The sequence below is a fragment of the Sebastes fasciatus genome, chromosome 14, assembly GCF_043250625.1.
Source record: "Sebastes fasciatus isolate fSebFas1 chromosome 14, fSebFas1.pri, whole genome shotgun sequence".
In the NCBI taxonomy this organism is placed as follows: Eukaryota; Metazoa; Chordata; class Actinopteri; order Perciformes; family Sebastidae; genus Sebastes; species Sebastes fasciatus.
Window position 1 is genome coordinate 12,931,034 of NC_133808.1, and position 23,167 is coordinate 12,954,200.

Sequence of the window (23,167 nt, forward strand, 5' to 3'; positions counted from 1 at the left end):
GGTGACCCCTGCCCTACACAATGGACAAAGTGTACTGTTGAGTATAACTGACTGTCACTAATTGAGAGCCAACTACAATCATGAATTGCATAAGAGGGGAAAAAAATAGTTTGCACAACAAATGCCAGATGAAAGAAATGACCTGATTAGTGTCCCACAGGTTGTTTTTTGTTTTTTGCATTTTGCCAACTACACACTATATTGTCCTTTACACAGAAATCCCTGAAATAGTTAATGAATGAGGGTTTTTTTGGGACTCAGACTTCCTGGGCTTATGAATACCTCCAATAAACCACACTCTACGAATTCAAATAGCGTTGTTACTTTGCTACAACCATACAACCAGTGCAGTTCCCACTGAGGGTTCAGTTTTCACACAGACTGTGAAAGAACATTTGCATATTTCAGAGCTCGGCTGATGTCCTTTCTTTGCAGCCAGAGTGGTTGATCAGAGAGGTTTGAGCTACCAAACAGCCATATTAGCAGATCAATATGAGCCACTTAATGTAATCATTAGAGAGGGTTATGACCATGTCCGAGAATAGATCTGTTACTGGTTCCTGACAATGTTTGCATTGTAGCAGTTACACATCATGCGCAAGCCAGATGAGACAATATCCAAAATGTGTAGTCATGAACATGAGTCAGATATTTACATCATGAGTCCATGCACAGACAATGCATCTACTTTAAAACCGCATGGAAGTGAAGCGGCAGGAAATCAGTGCTTTTCAAGACATTTAATTTATGGGCGGCAGTACAAAACGAGTACAAAAGGCGGAGAACAATCGTGCTACTGTTCATAGACAAATAATGGAGAACGGCTGGCATGGTGTAGCTGTGGGCCTGTAGTCTGAGCTGCTGTGAGCAGATACAGTCAGTGCTGTGGTGTCATCTAGTGGTCAAAAGAGAAACGTCGATCACAGACAACAAATGTTGTCTGGTCAAGGGAAGCACTTATATTTTGTACATCCAAAAACTCTACTACTTGATATAAAGAAATTAAAAAAGAAAAAAAAGATTACAACTATTTTTTAACGCTGGAAGTCAAGATTTCTTGTTTATTGGTTTCACTGGCAGACTGGTCTTCCTCAGACAAAACTCAAAGGCATACTACTATTCCATTAAAGGGGACTTACTATGCTTTTCCTTATTTTCTCACACATATATGTATATACACACACACAATGTCAGATGTTCATATTAAACATGGCCAAAGTGACAAATGGTACAAAACGCTATCACGGTGACAAAACTCTGTCCACAGACACACACACAGACTCACAAGGTGAAAACGATACCAGCACTGTGGTCGCGGCTGGTAAATATGACACATACTATATCCAAACATTTATGGAGGGTTGTTTGAAGATGCTTTTTTAACACAGGCTGATTTTAATGACATTGGTCAAATACTCATTAAACCTCCTACTCCATCTGCCTGGATTTTTACCACCAATAAGCCAATAAACTCCAATGGGCTATTTTTCCATCTTTTTTTATTGAACAAGATATAAACTCATCAAAAGCACCGTTCAGTGTGTGCAGACACCCGTTCATTTGTCACTCAATTCTCGTTATTTGAATTTATACAGCCAAAGATTAAACAGTTATGCTAACACACAAACATGCTTTTAAAAAATATATAAAAATGACAGAAAAAAAATAACGTCAAATAAAACAACATCTCTGCATCTAAATATAAATGAAAGGCAATAAAGAGGATAAATATATACAGTATTTGTCATTATCAGTGTGGATGAACAACAGTTAATTGCCTATAGGTGGCGTAAGAGAGTTAAAACTTAGACTGAAGCGCTGACCTTGGCCCGGAAAGTCTGACAGAAGTTGGAAAAATAGCTTTAAAAAAATATGTTTTGAATTTCTTGAAACACAAGAAAAATATGATAATGAAGCATAATTCATGGTGTTTGAGAGAGCTGAGTTGAACCCTGAATTTACAGTAGGCTACTTTGTCGTAGATATGAAAGTAGGAGTCCACTTACAAACTAACAACACATAAATCCCTGTTTAGGAAGCAACAAGGTTTTTACAAAATCTTTGTTTTTGCTTAATATCTGAAAATCTGTCCATCCCAGAAAGCAGCCATCCAAAAGCAAATCGACGGTCGAGTAACTTTCCAGTGTGTTGGAGAATAAGTGTATACTTCCTGGATGGTTTGAAGTCAAAGCGAGAGTGTTACACCCTCAGATCATGAAGGAGTGAGCTTGCTTGTAGTGCTTGATCTGTAGAGAGCAGAGAAACATACAATGAATCATTTCCTTTAATTAGTTTGGGACCAGTGTTATCAGCAATTTAACAGAACTTAACGGTAACCCAGCGAGCAAAACAAGCCCGGAAACGATAACAATCCCTCTGATCACTCACGTTGCGGATGGGAGGAGGAGGAGGAGGGTTGTAGGACTTGGTGCTGAAAGAGAAAGGGTGGCAGTTCAGTCTGAGCTCATTACCAGACAGTATCACACAGCTACACGCAAAACAAGTGAAACCCTCACCTTTTTGTTTTCTTCTCCTCTGTTCAAAGAAACAACAAAGAAGAAAAGTTTACATTTGTCATGGTCATTATGATACAGTATACTTGCCAAAGAAGTTAATTTGTACATTTGTCTCTTAATCTGTTGGCAATAATGGATTGTAATTGGTACATTTACTCAAGTCTGCAATGAGACTCCTGTTTCTGTCCCCCTGATAAATGTAAGTCCAATATTCACTCTCTTTTAGCCCTCCCGAGGGAAATATCTGTCTCTTTAGCCACTAAAAGCTCCACTATGTTCACCAGCTAGTGTCTAATTTTGTCTGTCTGCTGTTTGGTGCTGAGCCGTTAGTGTACAGTGGGTTTATCAGAGCTTTATCACTGTAAACAAGGCTGATAAGAGCAGTTAAACCGAACCAAAACAGTTGAGTTGTCGTCAAACCAAAACAGACGGATCAAATTGACGGTTAATAATTATCTGTGTTTGTTTATATAAAAATATTCATCAGTGCGTTTTGCGGTACTTTTACTTAAAGGAACAGTGTGTAGGATTTCGGGGATTTATTAGCAGAAATGGATTATAATATTAATAACTATGTTTTCATTAGTGTATAATCACCTGAAACTAGGAATCGTTGTGTTTTCGTTAGCTTAGAATGAGCCCTTCATATCTACATAGGGAGCGGGTCCTCTTCGCAGAGTACGCTATGTTGCTACACCATGATCCTTTACTTAAATACAATTAGCAATACTACAATGTAAAAATACTCCATTAAAGGAACAGTGTGTAACATTTCAGGACATTTCCAAAACTTTTTCTCTGGTGTTAAATTAATTAGAAGTATAACTTTTTTCACAAGATGCATCTTCAGTCCTTGACCCCAAACAGAGATGAAAGATAAAAGATGGAAATCAGTACTGTTTACTGATCTGGTTGCCATATTTGTCTACGGTCAATGAATAGGCAAACACTGAGAAACAAGCCAAAACTCTAATTTTCACTGCAGAAAAAAGGGAATATATAATGCATCAGCACGATAGAGAAGTTGAGATTTATGGATATGCTTTCACAAAAAAACAGATTTATTAAATAACCTATGCCAGGTTTTTACCTCTATTAACTTTTATACTTTATTTCTCAAATTCAAATGTATTTATAAATGCAAAGGCCTCAAATGACAGACACAAACTGGGACCTCTCTCTCACACAGACACACATTCAAACAACCAAACACAGAGTAGCATCATCACACTACTCACTCTTGCAGCAGCCTCGGTGTCGGCAGACACACACACAGATGCAGCACAAAAGGATGAGCGTCAGAAAACCTGCAGCACCTGCTATCATAATCGTCATATTCAAAGGATCTAGAAGGAGAGGAAAGAGAGGATTCTCTCAGTCTTTGTCGTGTGGAGCGAGACATGTAAACTTTAAAGAGGAGTTGTACTAAAACCACTTACATTCAATAACTTTCAGCTTTTGGGCCACACAGCTCTTAGGCGCCCCCACGTTGTTTGAGGACTCACAGCGGTACAACCCTGTGTCTGTTTTGGACACACTCTTAAACTTCTGCTCCAGACAAAGACAAGGTGAGAGTTCAATTGTAAAGGGTTGTGTGTTATATACTTCTGGGTGCATTTAAGTGTTTGTATAATTTAGTGTGTACTCACCAGAGTGCCCTTGTTTGAGTCAACGTTGTATGGAGTATCTTCTGTAGCCATCAGAGCGTTGTTGTCTTTGTACCAGCGGTAAGTGGCAGGAGGCACACTGAGCTTGTCCTTACAGAGAAGCTCCAGGCCTGAGCCAACAAACACAGAGCTCGGCACATCGCAGAACGGGACATGAGGAGGCACTAAGGAGGCAGAGAGGAAAACAGCTCCAGTTACAGCAAAAAGATATACAAAAATATACGATGTGTCATTTTGTCCACACTAAAACACTTCAAATATTACTTTGGTTGATGCACTGGATGTAGAGGGGTCCAATGATGAATTTTTCTGCATCATTTTCAGCAATACTCAATACACCAAACTGGACCAAATCTACTCCCTCTTCTACCAGGACTGAGAAGCTGAAACTAGTTCTGCCATTTTATTTTAATGTTTTAATTACATATTACTATTTCCATTAAATGGTAAAACAGTAGGTGAATATGTAGTTGCATAACAGATACAAGGAAAATACAGAAAGAATTGTCACTTTTGAATTTACCTGCCAACTTAAAGTAAGAGTGGGTGATAAATCCTCGATCTCTGTGTGTGTAATTTTATGTTGCCTAATCAGTATAAATGATGATATTGTGCTTTTTTTTTTTTTTAAATCAACCTCGAAACTGTAAAGTAACCAAATGATAATGCCTGTTTTGGGCTAATATAACTAACTCAATATTACAGATTAGGAACTTCATCACGTTAATGCAGAAATCAAAATTACCGCCAAGTCAAGTTGCAGTTTGCATCCATGTCTGTCCAAAATGTCATCACTTCATCATTTTATCCTGTTAGACATTTGTGTGAAATTGTCATAATTTGCATATGAATTCTTGAGTAATGGCCAAAAACGGGTTTCGTGAGAACACAGTGACCTTTGACCTCCAAAACCTAATCAGTTCCTGAGGTATCGCTTCCACGAGAATGGGACGGACGTAAGGTCACCTTGACCTTGATCTTTGACCTTTGACTACCAAAATCTGAATAGTTCATCCTTGAGTCCAAGTGAACATTTAAGCCAAATCTGAAGAAATTCCCTCCAGGTGTTCCTATATCACATTCACGAGAACGGACTGGACAGACAACCAACCCGAAAACATAATGCCTCCGGCCACATGTCTCGCCAGAGCAGAGGCATAAAAATCCAATATTACCATAAAGCAGTCCTGATTATTGATTTGCAACATGGCACTGCAAAACCCCCAGATTCTCTTCAGAAATACAAAATCTCTCCATAAATTTAAAAAAAGTCAGATACCATCCACCTTCCCACTTGATGACTGGGTGCTGGAGCCCATCCCAGCACACACTAGGAGAGAGGAAGGGTTCACCCATGAGAGGTCACCTGTCTATTACAGGGCTGACATTCAGAAACCATTCACGCTCACACCTACAAACAATCTAGAAGAGCCAACTGACTGTCAGATTCAAGCCCAGGACCTTTTTGCTGGAAGTGGCAGTGCGAACCATTGAGCCATCATCAGATACCATTCATACCATTCATATGCATGACGCTGAAATGCAGACAACACAAAACCAATTACCCTTTTTGAAAGGGTAACAAGGTGGCATGCATTTTTGCTGTCAGTTGCCTAGCAACGGTGATCTCACAAGTTAAACCACTTGAACGCAGGTCGTATTCACATGTAGCAGGATCTCACTTACTGTCAAGGACATGTTAGGAGTTCCCTTTGAAAGCAGCACATATGTCTTGATTAAAGACACCTTAGAGAAAAATACATTGTCTAAGTTCTAATCTAGTGTCCCTGTGTTCATTGCTCAATTATCTCCTGTTATAGGCTATGCTAAATATGTCTTAAAAAATATGTTTTGAGTATTTTCATAGGTCGTGGCTAGAAGGTAACACGCAAATTGCAAAACTCTCACCAGATGGTAAAGGTTAGGCATTGACCTTGAAAGGTTAAGGTTAGAATAGGTTGTCGGGCAGCGAGTCTTGCAAGAGTTTTTTCAAGTTTTAGCAATTTGCGGATGATATTCTAGACATGACCATTTTTATATCCAAATCTCTCTCTTTGAACTTCCTGTAAAAAAATATTTTGATGATTCATCTTGAACTTGATGATAATCACATGCAGTTTGGGGCAAGTCATAGTCAACTCAGCACACTGACACACTGACAGCTGTTGTTGCCTGTTGGGCTGCAGTTTGCCATTTTATAATTTTAACATATTTTTTTATGCTAAATGCAGTACCTGTGAGGGTTTCTGGACAATATGTGTCATTGTTTTGTGTTGTTAATTGATTTCCAATAATAAATATATACATACATTTCCATAAAGCAGCATATTTACCCACTCCCACATTGATAAGAGTATTAAATACTTGACAAATCTCCCTTTATGGTACATTTTGAACAGATAAAAAATGTGCAATTAATTTGCGATGAGTCATGATTAACTATGGACAATCAAGCAATTAATCGCGATTAAAAATTGTAATTGATTGACAGCCCTAGTATTTATATATTCACATAAACACGTGTCCCATCATACCGAGCACATTGAGGGTTACAGTAGCTTCTCCGAGGTTGACGTGGTCCTCGCTGGCAGTCACCTCACAGCGGTATTCCCCAGAGTCTTTCTGATTAACCGAGTGTATTGTCAGAGTCGCTCCCTCCATCTTTGCCCGTCCTGCATAAGACCCTATAGTGGAAGGAGATGGAGAATGGCCAAAGCTTAACTAAGTGCTTAAAAACGGTAAGTATGAGAGCACGATGGATACAAGAGCAGCAAAATCAGCCATTTCAGTTCAGAGAAGTCAAGTGAATTCATGCAGTAAAGGTCGGTCACTCACCAGTAAATTTGTGGTTAAAGTACACAAACGTCACCCCCTTTCCTTTCTTCTTCCACTCGATTCGAGGGCTCTGATCTTTCTCTGTCCTGAACTCACAGGAGAGCACAGCATCTGAGGACAGAAAACACCACAGCAAAGTGAATTTTTTGAAAACATTATACAGTGTATAGTGTTATGTTGCCTTTTTATCACAACTGTGTATGAAAAGTGGTCAGCATTAAGTAATACTGGATGTGTTGAGGAGGTTTAAAGGACAATTCTACAGCGACTTCTGTTTTTTTTCAAGAAAATAATCTGAAATATGTTGCATTTGCTATTCTCATTAAAGAAGACGGGGGTCATATAGCCTAAGTTTAGTTATGTCCATTGGTTTGTCTGTTGATTTTACTAAAATGTTTGGGAATGACAAGTAAAACAGAAAAGCAGATATCAGATGTAATATCCTTCCTCCTGTCTAATATTTGCTTCAAATTGTTACTAAATGTGCACCATAATATATATATTTTTCCAACACCAAACACTGAACTCCACTACTCCTACTTGAAAATATAAAACTGTGTCATCTGATATTACTGTTCAGATGCACCTATGCATAATGTGAACGTCAACTTTTTTTTCATAGTTATCAATGAAAAATATGGTTTCAATTTGTTGAGGCTGAAACGGGTTGTTAAGTTGCTCTTTAATCAAAGCAAATCAATGAAACATTAAACTCTTATCAACAAGGGAGTGGTCAAATATGTTAGCTTTATGCAAATATACGTATATATTTATTATTGGAAATCAATTAACAACAAAAAACAATGACAAATATTGTCCAGAAACCCTCACAGGTACTGCATTTAGCATAAAAAGTGCGCTCAAATCATAACATGACAAACTCAAGCCCAACAGGCTTCAGTTTGTCCAGTTTGTTTCCTTAGGTTTTTAAGTCTCACATGATGTCAGTATCATCACTCCAGCTTTAAAACTGAGCCCGCTACAACCTAAAAATCACAAGTTGTGTTAATGCGTTAAAGAAATAAGTGGCGTTAAAATTTGCGTTAAAGCGTTATTATCGTGTTAACTTTGACAGCCCTAGTTTAAAGAGACCAAAAACTTCAAATCATGTTAGACGATGTTGTTCTTTAAAGTTGTGGTAATTTTAAAAGATAAATAAATGATATAGCATAGTCTCACCCGTGTGCTCGTGGACCTCCACATTGGGTTTACTGCTGCTTACTGTCACTGACAGACAGACAGAACCTGCAGGAGTGAAAGGATCAATCAGTTGTTGTAAATTGTTTTTTCACTACACAGTTACAGTTTTTACTTTGAGTACAACCATCTTTCTTCCGCTCACATTATTGACTAGAACCAGAATTACATCTCACTGTATTTGACATGCTAAATATATCTATAGTTGCAGAATGTGTTGGAGCTTTTTGGCCCGAAACACAGACATGTAAACAGAATAATAAGCCCAAGAGAATGAGTCACAGCCTGCACATACCAGGCATGGATACATCATATAGAAAAAAAAGTACAACATCAATTTCCCACAACAGAATATGTGCATATCTGCTTTCTTATTGTGTGGATGCACACACACACACACACTGAGAGACATATAGCATGTGTCCTGGTGGTACCAGGAACGGTGGTGTGTAGGAATGCAGGTGATGGATGACTCTCTGACAAGCTGCTTTATCCGACCTGATAACCTCTTTTAGTGAACTGTCCCCTCAGCACACTCACGCACAGCAGAGCCTATATTCCCCCACAAAAAATACATAGAAGTACACAAACATGCTGTAAACACACAAAAAAGTTCAGCACAACGCAACGCACAAATCTTGTTTGGCATTATGAAGAGAACATTTGGGAGCAAGGAGTGTGCGTGTGTGCGTGTGTGCGTGCGTGTGTGTGTGTGTGTGTGTGTGTGTGTGTGTGTGTGTGTGTGTGTGTGTGGCGCACACATGCGTGGAAAGCATGTATTTCTTGCGCAGACAAAGCAGCTCTTTGTGACAGTAACCTTACCCTTCTCAGCTGGCACAACACACACACACCACACACGCACACACACACAGATATCTGTACGACACACTTGTGAGGCTCTACACTGATTGAACCTTTAACCCTGACCCTCAGCCTGATTTTAACAGTAGATCTGAATCTTTGCCATGAACTAATCATAACCTACAGTATGTAAACCGAGCACATTTGAACACACATGCAATATATTTTAATACAATGCAAACAATACATGTCTAGTTCATGTTAGATTTAATGTCATTGATGTTTTCAATGAAATATCATTAGATTTTTGATCATTTCAATGCATATTAAAATGCATTGTTTTAGCATTTTAAAAGCATTAAAGTGTTTAAAATCTATTTTAATTTCAGTATTACCAAACACGCCATGCCATTACCATTGACTGGACACTAATGAAATAGATTTCTACACTAGTCTTGTCTTAACTGAGGATAAGGATCTCAATCTTTAACATCTGTGAGGAAATTTGGTCAAAACGCACGTCAAAGCTGCAATTATCAACAAAGCATGTTGTTGATGTTGATGTTGTTGTTGGCAGCCGCTGCCCCTTAGAAATCCCACAGCAACTTCAAATACATTTTTCCAGATAGCAAGTGACCGTTTTCATCTCTGTCCAATCAACAACAGAGTCAGTTGGGGGCTATCTTCAAACTGAAACTTTGGGATCTCAGACTTGTCCGTGGGGCCACGATATGTGTTTCATCACCCTGTGGATCTTGGGATCAAACGCCATCAGAGCGGGTTCGACGTAAACACGAAGCCCAACCACTCCCTGCACAATCTCAGCCTCTGATGCAGTTCCTGAACACATCACACCTCCTCCTCTTAACATGCACAAACTAAATCACAAAAACTACTGATCGACAAAACATAAACCATAACAATAAACCAAATCTCAACTAATTTGTTGCACAAGGCCACACATGGATCACTTAAAGGAAATGTTGCTTTTATCAAAACACTTTCCTTTAATTAAATAGTCAAGTGTTCAAAAATCACATCATTATCCTGCATTTATGAGGGACTGTAGAACAAGTATTAGGGAGGAAGGGAGGTAAAAAAAAAAAAAGAGGAATATTCCTTTTTTATTTTTGATGAAAAAAATAAACGTTTTTTTATCTTTTCATTTCTCCTTTGCAAAATAGTTGTAACCAAAAAAAGTCAAACAAAAACTAATTTGCTGTTCTATTCTGCTTATTTTCACATGCATACTTGCTGCTTACATGCTTTAATGTTAAAAAAAAGCTTTACTTTTCTCATACCGGCTGTGCTGCAGCACCTATTTTCACCCTCTGTCTGAAACACTCTTGTGTTGTGATTGGTCAATTGAACCAAACTCTTCGGACTCCGCTCTAACTAGCTTTGTATGAGAGCGTGCCAAACTATCTGCTAGGCAGGTATCATGCAAATGTGTACTTGGTGATATCACGACATTACGGGTGAAAAGACGGGACTTCAAGCAAGGCGTTTCAGGCAGTTCAGGAGCAGTGTTTCTGTGGAGGAGCAACACATTCTCACTCCCAACTCATCAAGTACTGCCGCTTTATCAGTGCCCCTCGGCATCGGAGACCGACGCACGGAGAACCTCTCCTTCGTTACTTTTGGACGTGTCAGTGTCGATATACGCTCGTTATATGCATAGTGTCCTTTCAAAATAAACTTCTGTTTTCACAGGAAGTTAGGTGTAAGCAAAACAACCACTTTAGGAAACGGTCCTGGTTGAGATTAACTTCACTGACTAACGACTCACGGGACTCACGGGACTAACGATACTAACGATACTAACGATACTAACGATATTAACGAGTTATGTGACTAACAATTGGCATGACAAAATAAGTCAACATTACTTTTAGTTTCATACGGGTCACGAACAGCGGCCTCCTGGTTGAAAGTCCGTCCCGCCCCGCCCCCCATAAGTTGCTCTGACTGTCCGATAATGGGTGGGTTTATATTGGAGTTAGTTGAAAGCCCGGTGCGCTACAGTCGCTAACGTGAGTTGGTATCCGATGCCATGGGGCACTTACTAACTGGCGGTACTTGACGAGTTGGGAGTGAGAACGGGTTGCAAAGGGAGAGTAACTCCCTTCGGCGTGGACTTTGTAACTTTGCAGACCTTTAACATGCACAAATATATATATATAACACACAAGGAAAAAAAGTACAAAATCATCATAGGTCCTCTTTAAGAGATATTGGGGTGAGGGTATTGCAGTTTTTCTTCCCAAGAGCAGGGTCCAAATAAAATGTTAACACTGTGGATGGTCTTGCTTGCTTGGCTTCTATAATTGACATTTTATTCTGTTTTTTCTATGCACTTTACCTTTTTTTTCTTAAATTAATTTTACTGTTATAGACCATGTGAAATAAAATATGAGACAACAAACTTCATGCATTTCAACCTTGGAGAATATTATAGAAGCATTTATATTAAAAAAAATACACCACAGACTGTGAAAATATAGACTAGCAGAAGCTCTTAACACGTGCCTGTTTGCACTATAAATTGGTCTGCACATACTCCGTTGAACTGTTGAACTCTTCTAGCAATAGATCTATTAGCCTATTACAGTCTCTTTTCCTGTGATAAATAACTTTAGCAACTTGTTTAATAAAGTTTCTAAAAGCAGAAAACAAAAACTCACTGTGCATTAAAGTGATGAGAAGAGGCAGCAGCAACATCTTCATGTTTAGTCAGGGTGAGTTCAGATCCGTCCTGAGGTTTGTGTGTGTCTTCTGAGTCTGGATGAGATTAGTTTTACTCCAAACTGTCCTCAGCTTCTTCAGGTTTCATCTCCAGCACGCGCACTCTCGCGTATCCTGGATAGGGAGCGCGCACAGTCCTGAGACGTTCAGGGACACCTCTGGTCTCTGGTCTCTCAGCAGGCAGAGCAGGAAGGGGAAACACGGGCTCCTTTTATTTTGAAAAGGGTTTGTTCATTACGTAAGCGTTATTTTCTCAGTATTTTAGAGAAAACTTTTCTCAGAGTTACAGAAATAATTATCATTCAGGAAAACAGGGCAAATATTTTTTTTCTCAATGAATGCATTCCACTTCTGTAGTCATTTGATCTGTTCTGTTAGTATACAGTAGGCTTTCATTAGGACAATGTTCAAACACCGATATTTCCTATTTCAGTGGTTTTCAAAGTGGCGTAGAGGGGGTCCCCATAGCTAAAAGAGGAACCATTTACTTTCACTATTACATCCATAAGCAGCCTAACACAATGACAGAATGTATTACCATTTTGGTTGTGGGTTTCATACACTTTCTGTAATGAAATATAGAAAAGCAAAAATCTTATCAAATGGGGGTCCGTGGTCTACTACTGTATATGTCTGTTTAGGGGTCCTTGATGTGAACAAGTTTGGGAATCACTGTTCTAGTTGACATTATGAGAAAGACAATATTACAAGTTAAAAAATGTCCACGATGCCACAATGACGTCCAAGACTGATTTCCATTGTGGTCCTTGGTGCAAACACAGCAAAGTAAAGGCAGCATCATGCCACCATAAAACAAGTAACAAAGTTAATTTATCAAGGTCGGTATAATCAACGTCAGCTCATCCCTACTAGTCGTATTATGCCGCTTGGGCAGAAGCACAGCCTTTTGCGGAGAATCTATCGCAGAAGGATCGCGAGTGGTTGATGTCGTGAAATGGTCGCGGTTAATGTAACACGTGGTTCGTTGTGAAGAGGTTGTGATTTAGGCAACAAAACTATTTGGTTAGGGTTAGAAAAAATATGATAAGTGTGCTTGTAACATAACTTAAGCTACGGGCGTGAAGTCATGTGACTGACATAGCGTCACATAACGTCGTCAGTAAAAATAATTCAACTTTTGGTTTCACGCAGGACACGAATGAGAGAAAGTCCTGTTTGTTTGTCCCATCCACCACTAACCCAACAGCCCTTAGCAGACTTTCTCGCTTTTACGCCAAATTCACACCAAAAAGTGCAGCCTGTGGCGAGCTGCCATGAAGTGTTTATGGAAAGTTGCGGCAGATGCTCCTGAGCTCAGCGAGTTGCTGCCATTTGATTCTGCGGCAAAGTGCAGCCGAACTAAAAGTCGGGAAAAGTTTAACTTTTAGCGGCGAAGTGCGGCCAGAGAGTACCTGCAGCCAATCAGTAAACAGATCCTCTGACTCTCACTGGCTTATCCTATTCATGGTCGTTTGTGGGGCTGGAGCCGATCCATCCACTGACATTCGGCGAAGGCAGAGAACACCCTGGAGAGGTTGCCAGCCTATCACAGGGCCAACACATAGAGGCACCTACGGGCACTTTAGAGATGTTGACCTATGTTACAAAGATTTTTTTCCCACCTGAAACACATGAACACACCTCCCAGCTGCAGAAAAAAATTTTTGTTTTCGCTGCTTCCTGGTGTGAATTTGGCATCACAGCCACAACAGTAACGACGGAGTAGGCTACAACCGCTCCAGCTGACTGTGTAGTGTCTTTGTAGGAAAGCGGATACAAAAATAAATCTCGAATTTATCATCGCTATTGTGGAAGATCGTTTGATCGCCCAGCCCTAACACAGGAAATTAATGATAAAGTTGCACGTAAATGCTGGATGTAAATAAGCAACTGTTTGCAAACCAAGTTCACCAAAATCAACTTAAAAGGTCTGTGTTGTGTTTACAACTTGTTTGTGCTGCCTCCAAGTGGCACATTCAAGTACAATTTTAAGGTACTTGTACCTTCATTGAGTATTTCTATTCTATGCTACTTATACTTATATTCCTCTATATTTCACAAATAAAGTCCTTTTTTCTCCACTTATCTGACAGTTGTAGTTACTAGTTAAGTTGCAGATTAAGATTTTACGAAGAAAACATGTGATCAGTTTATAAAATGACACATGACGTTCTCCTTGTTGAGACTTCTGCAGAGAAAACTAAGTCAGCCCTTTAGGAGCAATCTTACTCTTAACTACATCTACCTTGACATTGTTTCTTTAAAACATGTAATCCTCCATCTGAATTTAAAAGACAAAAATCACTCTGGTTAGAGTTGTGAGTGTAATAGGAGGTGCAGAGATGGGACAGCTGCTGGTTGAGCTACTGTGTCCTTGGCTATTAGGTTTCTCACCACCAGCAGCGGGCCACACAACAGCTCATTGTCGCTCATTCTGGTTAATGGGCACACATGCTTACATTTGTGGCCATATGCACACACAACGACACACACAGGGGCCCTCCATGCAGACACGTGTGCATACACATACGAGAGAAATACAAAGTCAAAAAAATCTCTGTTGCAGCACCTGTTCACAATCAGACATCCCAGCTGCTCTGCTTTGAGCAGGATACACTGATGTCATGTTAAACACATATCCATAACAACACAGCTCAGAGACCACTGACCCTCCCAGATAGTGAATCTTATGAATCAAACATGAAGGGGTGACTTTAAAGCTTCAGTAGGCAGAATGTTTTTTGGCATCATTGGACAAAAATTCCATAATAACCTTTCAGCATATTGTAATTCAAGTGTTCTGAGAGAAAACTAGACTTCTGCACCTCATGGCTCTGTTTTCAGGCTTTAAAAAATCTATCACAGGTCATTTCAGAGAGAACGTTCCTATTGGCTGTGCTCTGGCTGGCGGGCGGTGCTCGGTATTTCCTCAACTGATCTCAACATGGCTGACGGGTCACAAACTTTCTCATTTTACAGCTAAACAGTAGACTACAAGATGTTTCTGAAAACATTTTATGTGAGAAATAGGCATTACAGTAACAGATCGGAGCTTGTGAGTGATTGACAGCTGCTCAGAGACGGCAGGCTCCAGCTCGGCTCTGATTGGTTGTTTTCTTCAGCTCTGTGAAGCAGCAGAGAGACAGGTGTAACTCATTCAGCCTTGTCTCCAAAAAAATACATTCCCATGCAATGAAAGTGCATTGTCAAGTTTGCGTAAGTCCACATAGGTAAGAGGTCAGGGTGGGTCAAACAAATATGGGACTTCCGCCCAGGAGGCCGCTGATCGTGTTCCGCGTGAAACGAAGTCTAATTTGACCTATTTGAAGTTTCATAATAAACCGTACTTATTTTAAGCCAAACCATGATCTTTTACTAACCCTAACCAAGTAGTTTTGTTGCGTTTTTCTTTTATTTCAGATTCACAATGTTAACCACGTGTTTAAACCTGCGACCGTAATTCGAGAGAAAATAGGTTTCCCAATTTCCCCAATTTTTAGGAAACACGGTTGAGACATTACATTAAAGATGGCTCTGTTCCATTTAAGGGTTCCAGTAAGCTTTGAGTCAGCGAGCACAATGCAAGGGCTCTGGATGTGGCAAACCTAAATGGAATGCAGCCATCATTAATATTATTAATCGCATGCAACATGTCAAAATATCTGCTGTGAAAAAAGGTCTATATCAAATAAAGGCAAAAATGCTCCCCAGGAAAACAACAAAAAAACATCCCAAGGACCAAACCACATAGTAGCTTACCTAACCACCCAACTCCCTACAAGCCAATCAGTACAACCCCTCCATAAACCCAGCTTGTGCAAGTTTTGTTAAGGCAGCCCTTATAAATCTGAAAATTCTGTCACGATCAGGGGGAACCCAAATGCACGACTCAAACACTAGGTTTGGAATAATAAAGAAAGGTAGAGCAAGGAGAGATGGCTGGATGGGAATGTGGCACGACAGCAGGCAAGAGTTCAGGCAGGCAGTGATCCTGTGGCACAGAAAAGCAGGTTAGAGCCATTCAGAATAAACACAAGGAAAGTAAACTTTAACACACAACTTCAAGCTGTCTAGAGCTCGAGAATAGCACTGTAGCTGAATCAACAATCTGGTGCTAAGTGGATGAAGAACTGGGGTAGAGCTGATGAGTTGATGGATGCAGGTGTGTGGCTTGAAGCAGGTGAGTAGGCAGGACAGCAATCAGGGAGCCGAGAGAGAGTTGCCACACACACACACACACAAACACAGAGAGACAAACAGGGGAGCACAGGAAACAAGGAACAACTGGAGGCACAACCATGGCCATGACAAATTCTGAAATTTTAACTATAAAGCAAGCAATCTCTGTCTGTATGTCCTTCGCATATGTCAAGAACTGTTCTTCCGATCGACTTCACACTTGGCGGGTGCATTGCACAGGATCCAAGGGAGTGCAGTGTCGAGTGTGGTGTAATTTGGCCAGATGGTGGCGCTATAATAATGAACTTTATGTTTTGGCCCATAACTTTTTAACCATTAGTCTCAGAAACAAAATTCCTGGGTTTTCTGGATTTTTCGGGTCTAGACAAATCTATCAATATAAGCCACGTCCCATTGCATCTGGATTGATTTTCTGCCATTTTGAATTGTGTCCAAATCAGATTTTTTGCTACTCCTCTTACAAAGGTTTAGCTATCGTCACAAAATTTGGTACAGAACATCTCTGGACTAAGTCAGAAATAGTTACTAGTTAATCGTTTTGATGTTCCACACAGTTTTGCTATAGGTAGCCCTCACAATTTGCTCAAATGCTGTGGGCAGGGCTTATATTACAAAACAATGTCATATCTCCTAAACACTTTGTGCTATTACGACCGCATTTGGTTGACATGTGTAAATATGATGTCTGAGTGACCTTGACAAAATCGGTGCCATTTGGCCTCTAGTTGGCATTGTAGCAGCATCATCTAACTATAAAGGAAGAAATCTCTGTCTGTCTGTCTATGTATGACTGTCCTTCACATATCTAAAAAAACATTCATCTAAACTTCTCCCTTGGTGGATGCAAGCAGCCATACTGCGGTTCTCGACAACGCTGCAAGCAGCACTTCTGGGAGCCAAGCAATCGGCCCGTGCCAGATGGGCACACGCTCCGAGCGGGCACTGCACTAGTTAAATTTATAGTTGAGACAAGACCGGGCTCACCAAAACTGGATATCTAGAGGGAGGAAATAATCATTGTGATTCATTGAACCCTAATGAGGAAATACATTGACACACACTAAAGCCATAAATATTCATGCTCATGGTTTGAGTGTCACTTCGAACAGATGTTTATTATGGTGCATTTCCTTCTGGACACAGTCCACCCCTTTCCATAGCTTATCTACAGCAGCGTTCAAGAGAGACATAAAATATAAAACAGTTTCGGTCATGCCAGACATAAAATGTGTTATTAACAATACCACTCAATTATGATTAATTATTTACTGTAATTTAACAGGTCAGAGTCCAGATCTAGAAGATCTGAGTCAGTGGAAGGTTGTTGTGGGAATTACATGTCGATTATTTCAACTTTGTGGTTAGTTTGTTAGCTAATATATAAAAATTGTGTATTCTTTTTGATTATATCCTTTGTTGTTTTTACATTAGGTGCCAGTTTAACCTTTGGTCTCCAACCAATCTTCATATTTACCCAATTTTAATTCAAGAATCAATAAACACCATCGATACTTTCAGTATTTTGCAAACATCTAAAACAGATAAATACACAGTGAAAATATATCACTTTAATATCTCTATACTGAGAGTCTATAATAGTTTATTGATTTGATCTGTCTTTACTTTCTTTAATTCTTTGGAAGAGCCTTGACAATATGAACTTTCTACCCTCTTAATTATGATGGACTGCATGCCAAGAGGAAACAAAAGAGAAAAAATATGTTCTTTGGACAAGATAAGGTAACGGAAAGGCCCTGTTTTATGACTTGCTGACAGAAAGTAGAAATAAAAGGGGTAGGACTTATGGTTCATAAAGATTAGGTGTACCATAATTCAATAGATAAATAGCAGTCGCAAAGAGAAGAACTCATGAACAGGTGGTAATAACTCACGGGTACAAGGCACATTTGACAGTAAATCACAGTCTACAATCCTTAATACAGATTTAGTCAAACAGATCAAGATGAAGACGCTGGCACTGCTCTCACTGAGCCTAGCAGGTAAGAGATTTCTTCGAGTGTGTTAATTTACTCCGTTAAGTTTTGCATTTTTCTGTTAACACTTCCCAGGCGCTGAAGATTCTGCACTTAGTCTCAACAAAATTCCAATCACTTCTTTGTTATGATGACTGAAGTTAAAACATATCTGCCAATGATTTGGTCTATGAGCTTTGTCACATGCTTAAAGAAAGTCTAGTTAATTATCAACGCCGTGTTTATCTCATCATATCATGAACAAATCATTCTGTTATTTGTAAGTGTTCAGGATTTACAATGGTAATGCTTTACACGCCACATTAACTCGTCACACTGTCACTGCTTTTGCAAGAAATAAAACTATAAATAAAAGTAAATAATGTGAATATTTGAGGCAATTGTATTTTGGCACTAAATGGTCTTACCTCTTATTCATGCTGTAAACTGCATATCAACATGATTCTAGTTGTTTTTGCTTTATGCCTATACCAAATGATTGGTGTAGGCATGGATGGATTACTGAATGGGCCTGAGGCCAGAAGGTTCAGGGGGACCAGAGCCTTGAAGTGACTCTTGTTGGATTTATTATGTACAAAAGTGCTTACAATGACCTGCAATAACCTGACTGTTGGATTTGTTGTGAATGGAGTGATTGCGAGGAAAGGGAGGTGGCAGGTGCTGTTCTTTTTGCAAGGTCAAGAAGAGGAAGGAGTCAGAAGGAGATAACAAAGAAGAAGATATGCAGCAAAAATATCACGTGTCATAAGCTCATGAATATTACTATTGTGTAAACCATGAATAGGCTGGATCAGGGATAGCTCGGGGTTCAGACTTCACGAACTGACCCATGCACTGTATGTTGTCAGGGACACGTTGATTGGATCCAGATATCTGTAAACTCTTTTATTTTACTTATGCAACATTGATTGTTCGGAATAAATTTAATCATTATGCTTTAACTCATCTGTTTGGAAATTCTCTTTGTCACACAAGATTAACCAACACGTAACTGGGCCTTGACCTCTTGGAGGTAGAAGGCCAGTTCCTTCACTCTTGACATTTCTTGCTGAAAAGTCAATCAAATAACCTAAAAAAATTCTAAATGACTACAAGGAAACACGCACGACTACAAATGACACAGCAGTTTTGTGTCTCTTTCAGTCTGAGGGGCCTTTCACATGTTTGTGCCCAAAGGCCCTTTGTCTCCTAATCCGTGGTAAAGGAATTTGCTTTATTTTATCAGTAATTTTATCTTTTATCTTTGCAGTCGCTCTGGGAATGCCACCAATTGCTCCGGGTGTGGCACAAAACCCTGTGTTGACTGAAGAAGACCAGATCCCGCTGCAGAGAGACTGGGTTCCTGTGCAGGGTCATGTGGTGGTGGAAGATCCTGCGCCACAAGTCAGGCCAGGATCCGAGGAGCACCAGGAAAAACTGGCTGCGGTACCAGTGGACACGGAGCAGAATATGGTGGAGCTAGAGATCAAAGTGAAGCCACAAGTTGGAGAGGAGCACGAGGGTGAAGTAAAGACAGAGGTTAAGAAGGAGCCAGAGGTTAAACCAGAGCCAGAAGTTAAAGCAGAGCCAGAGGTAGAGGTGAAGCAAGAGCTAAAAGCAGAGCCAGAGGTTAAACCAGAGCCAGATGTTAAAGCAGAGCCAGAGGTAAATGTGGAGCAGAAGCTAAAAGCAGAGCCAGAAGTTGAACCAGTGCCAGATGTTAAAGCAGAGCCAGAGGTAAATGTGGAGCAGAAGCTAAAAGCAGAGCCAGAGGTTAAACCAGAGCCAGATGTTAAAGCAGAACCAGAGGTAAAGGTAGAGCAGAAGCTAAAAGCAGAGCCAGAGGTTGAAACAGAGCCAGATGATAAAGCCGAGCCAGAGGTAAATGTGGAGCAGAAGTTAAAAGCAGAGCCAGAGGCTAAACCAGAGCCAGATGTTAAAGCAGAGCAAGAGGTAGAGGTGGAGCAAGAGCTAAAAGCAGAGCCAGAGGTTAAAGAGGAGTTTCAGGTGCAAATGAACCTTGAGGCCGAGACTGAAACAGGTCAAGAGATCGAAGAGAGGCACATTGACATGGAGGGAAAATCTGAAATGGTGGGCGAGCCAAACATGGAGTTGGAGCCACTGGATGACGACAACATGGAGCTCTCAGAAGAGGAAGAGTCTTTGAGGGCGGCATTTACGAATCAAGATCATGTCATTCAACCTCTGCCGGAGGAGGAGGGGCTTATGAGGGAGAGGAACAATTTAGATGGAGAACCAATCATGGAGCTGGAGCCAGAGGTTAAATCAGAGGTTGATGTGGAGCCAGATGTTCAAGAGGAGTTTCAGGGGGAAATGAACTTGGAGGAAGGGACTGAAACGGGTCAGGAGATCGAAGAGAGGCACATTGACATGGAGGGAAAATCTGAAATGGTGGGCGAGCCAAACATGGAGTTGGAGCCACTGGATGACGACAACATGGAGCTCTCAGAAGAGGAAGAGTCTTTGAGGGCGGCATTTACGAATCAAGATCATGTCATTCAACCTATGCCGGAGGAGGAGGGGCTTATGAGGGAGAGGAACAATTTAGATGGAGAACCAATCATGGAGCTGGAGCCAGAGGTTAAATCAGAGGTTGATGTGGAGCCAGATGTTCAAGAGGAGTTTCAGGGGAAAATGAACTTGGAGGAAGGGACTGAAACGGGTCAGGAGATCGAAGAGAGGCACATTGACATGGAGGGAAAATCTGAAATGGTGGGCGAGCCAAACATGGAGTTGGAGCCACTGGATGACGACAACATGGAGCTCTCAGAAGAGGAAGAGTCTTTGAGGGCGGCATTTACGAATAAAAATCCTGTCAATCACCGTCTGCCAGCGGAGGGAGGGTTGCTTATGAGTGAGATGGACTATGATTATGAGGAAGAACCAATCATGGAGTTGGAACCACTGGATGACGACAACACGGAGATGTCAGACACGGAAAAGTCTTTGAGGGCGGCATTTCAGAATCAAGATCCTGTCAATCAACCTCTGTCAGAGGAGGAGGAGGAGGAGGGGGTTATGAGGAAGAGGGACAATGTTTTAGATGGAGAACCAATCATGGAGCTGGAGCCTGAAGAGGAAGAGCCTTCTTTACATCAGCATGTCATGCCAGATGCTGCTATCATGTACGGGTCAGGGCCAGCATTGGACATAATGGGGCAGCAGATGCCATCTTTAGAGGAGTATTTCCCAAATGAAGAGGCTCGGATGGGCATGGAGCCAGGCAAACAACAAGACTCTCGCACAGAGGGTTCAGACTATTTGATGATGGAGGAACCAGGGAGTGAGTTTGTCAGGGAGGAGGAGCTGTCTCCAATGGCGCTCTTTGAGGAACCAGACATGAACTACGGCCCTGCACTTGATGGAGGAGTTCAGATCGGTGTGGCGCCTAAAAGAGAAAGACGGGCTTTGATGATGAATGGTAAAGTGTAAATTAAATATTATGCTCACACGGACTAAAGGAATGATTACAGTGACCAAAAATCAGTGTTTCATAGGTGCATGTGAGTTTTATTTTTAGATAGAGAAAAACTGTGACCCTACCCTTTAAAGAGAAACAAGATTGCAAATACTGTAATTCTACCTTTTGGCCACAGGGAAGAGCCATTGTCCTGGGGTGATACTTGAGGAGAAGTGTTACCAGTTCTTCAAAGAGCCAAAGAGGGCTGCAGATGCTGAGGTATTTACATTATGTTCTCCACTATCTCATAGATGCACTATGAAATCTTTATGTTTTTTATGTATTTAAGTTAGACTTCTTTAGCAACACACAGTCAATAATGTCTTCTCTGTTTCATTGCAGTTCTTCTGCCAGGAACATTTCGCTGGTGGCCACCTGGCCTCCATCACGAGCCAACACATCCACAGAGAGGTGATGAACATGATGCTGCGGCAAAACGGGGCATATACACGCACCTGGATTGGAGGACTACGATTTTTGGAGGTTTGTATCTCAGTCAGGGAGTAAAGGGTCATAAATCTGTTAATAATTTAGCCGTCACTAACCACACCATGAGTGTGATTGATTTCATTGCTGAGGAGAATGAATTAAATAAATTACCTCACTGTCTGTTTTCCCCTCATTAATCTCCTGTTATCTGTCAGACCGGTCGCTTTCTGTGGTTGGATGGATCCCGCTGGAGCTATGCTGATTGGCTGTCCGGGGAGCCCAATAACACATCTGATGTTGAGGACTGTGTGGAAGTACTGGCACATGGTAGGAGTCAGATTGTTGTTCTTGTAGCTGAACGGAAGGGACAAAGATACTTTTATATTGCACCAAAGATGACTCGACCACTGTGCCGCTGGGTTTCTTATCTGCTGATTGTTTGTCTTTCAGGAAATGGAAAGTTCAATGACTTCACATGCCGGGAACCTCAGGCTTTCATCTGCTCCTACCCTTATTAGTGAATGTACAGTGAGCTCATTTCATATCTGCTTCTTTGAGTTTGTTACGTTTTCTTTTGAAATCACATCTTGGAAACCAAATGGACTGACTAATATTGGAACTGACTGACTTAAAGGACCATCAAATTTTGTATTGAATACGACTGGAAAATCGACTTCTAATCATGTTGTAAATTATATTCAAATGTGGGTTTTATTTGTTTTTGATAACAAACTAATATCCTGTAAATAAAGAAAACATGTTATTGAATTGTTTTACTTTTTGTACCCTTATGGAAAAGTAGACAAAATTGCCCTTGAAGCACCTGAAAATGTGATTTGAGTAGATTCAAGCTTTACCCTCAGTTGCCAGTTTTTTAGGTACACCAAGCTAAAATAGTGCAGTCTAATGCAACAGTCCTGTAGTAGATGTTTTTTTAATTATTTACTCAACCCTCATTGATATTGCTTCAACAGCTAGTCAATTTCCAATGAGATTCACAAAGTTTGGAAATGAAAAGTCAAACATTCCTTCTATTCTGAAGGCCTAATGCATTATACTGAGAGATGTTTCTATTATTTACTCAACCCTCATTGATATAAGTGAGTTGGACATATTAGAAACACCTCTCTGTATAATGCAATACAGTTCAACAGCACCACAAACTGCAGCCTCAAGAATGGCCGTGCAGTTTTAACACAAACTGAACATTATGACCTTCATGAAGGTAGGATTTACTGAAGGACTGTTGTGTTAGCCTGAATTAGATATATCAAGGTGTACCTAATAAACTGGCAACTGAGTGTTTATTCCCTCGCAGTTAGA

General features: G+C 40.5%; 2 protein-coding genes across 3 annotated transcripts; one reads left to right on the forward strand and one right to left on the reverse strand.

The window, feature by feature from the left end:
• Positions 1-738: 738 nt before the first annotated feature.
• Positions 739-11,937, reverse strand: jam2b (junctional adhesion molecule 2b). Its single transcript, XM_074658126.1, has 10 exons — positions 11,701-11,937; positions 8,198-8,263; positions 7,019-7,129; positions 6,718-6,867; positions 4,166-4,347; positions 3,956-4,064; positions 3,755-3,862; positions 2,517-2,535; positions 2,389-2,431; positions 739-2,246 (listed from the first exon to the last, which is right to left on the reverse strand). Exons 1-10 carry the CDS (start codon positions 11,741-11,743, stop codon positions 2,208-2,210), a joined length of 870 nt encoding a protein of 289 aa, XP_074514227.1. The 5' UTR covers positions 11,744-11,937; the 3' UTR covers positions 739-2,207.
• Positions 11,938-17,799: 5,862 nt separating this feature from the next.
• LOC141782493 (uncharacterized) lies at positions 17,800-22,612 on the forward strand. Of its 2 annotated transcripts, XM_074658916.1 has the most exons (7): positions 17,800-17,961; positions 19,205-20,346; positions 20,833-21,376; positions 21,552-21,634; positions 21,758-21,898; positions 22,060-22,171; positions 22,295-22,612. In XM_074658916.1, exons 1-7 carry the CDS (start codon positions 17,925-17,927, stop codon positions 22,360-22,362), a joined length of 2,127 nt encoding a protein of 708 aa, XP_074515017.1. In that variant the 5' UTR covers positions 17,800-17,924; the 3' UTR covers positions 22,363-22,612. The 2 variants fall into 2 exon arrangements, with proteins under 2 accessions (XP_074515017.1, XP_074515016.1); XM_074658915.1 differs by having other exon boundaries at positions 19,205-21,376.
• Positions 22,613-23,167: the final 555 nt, after the last annotated feature.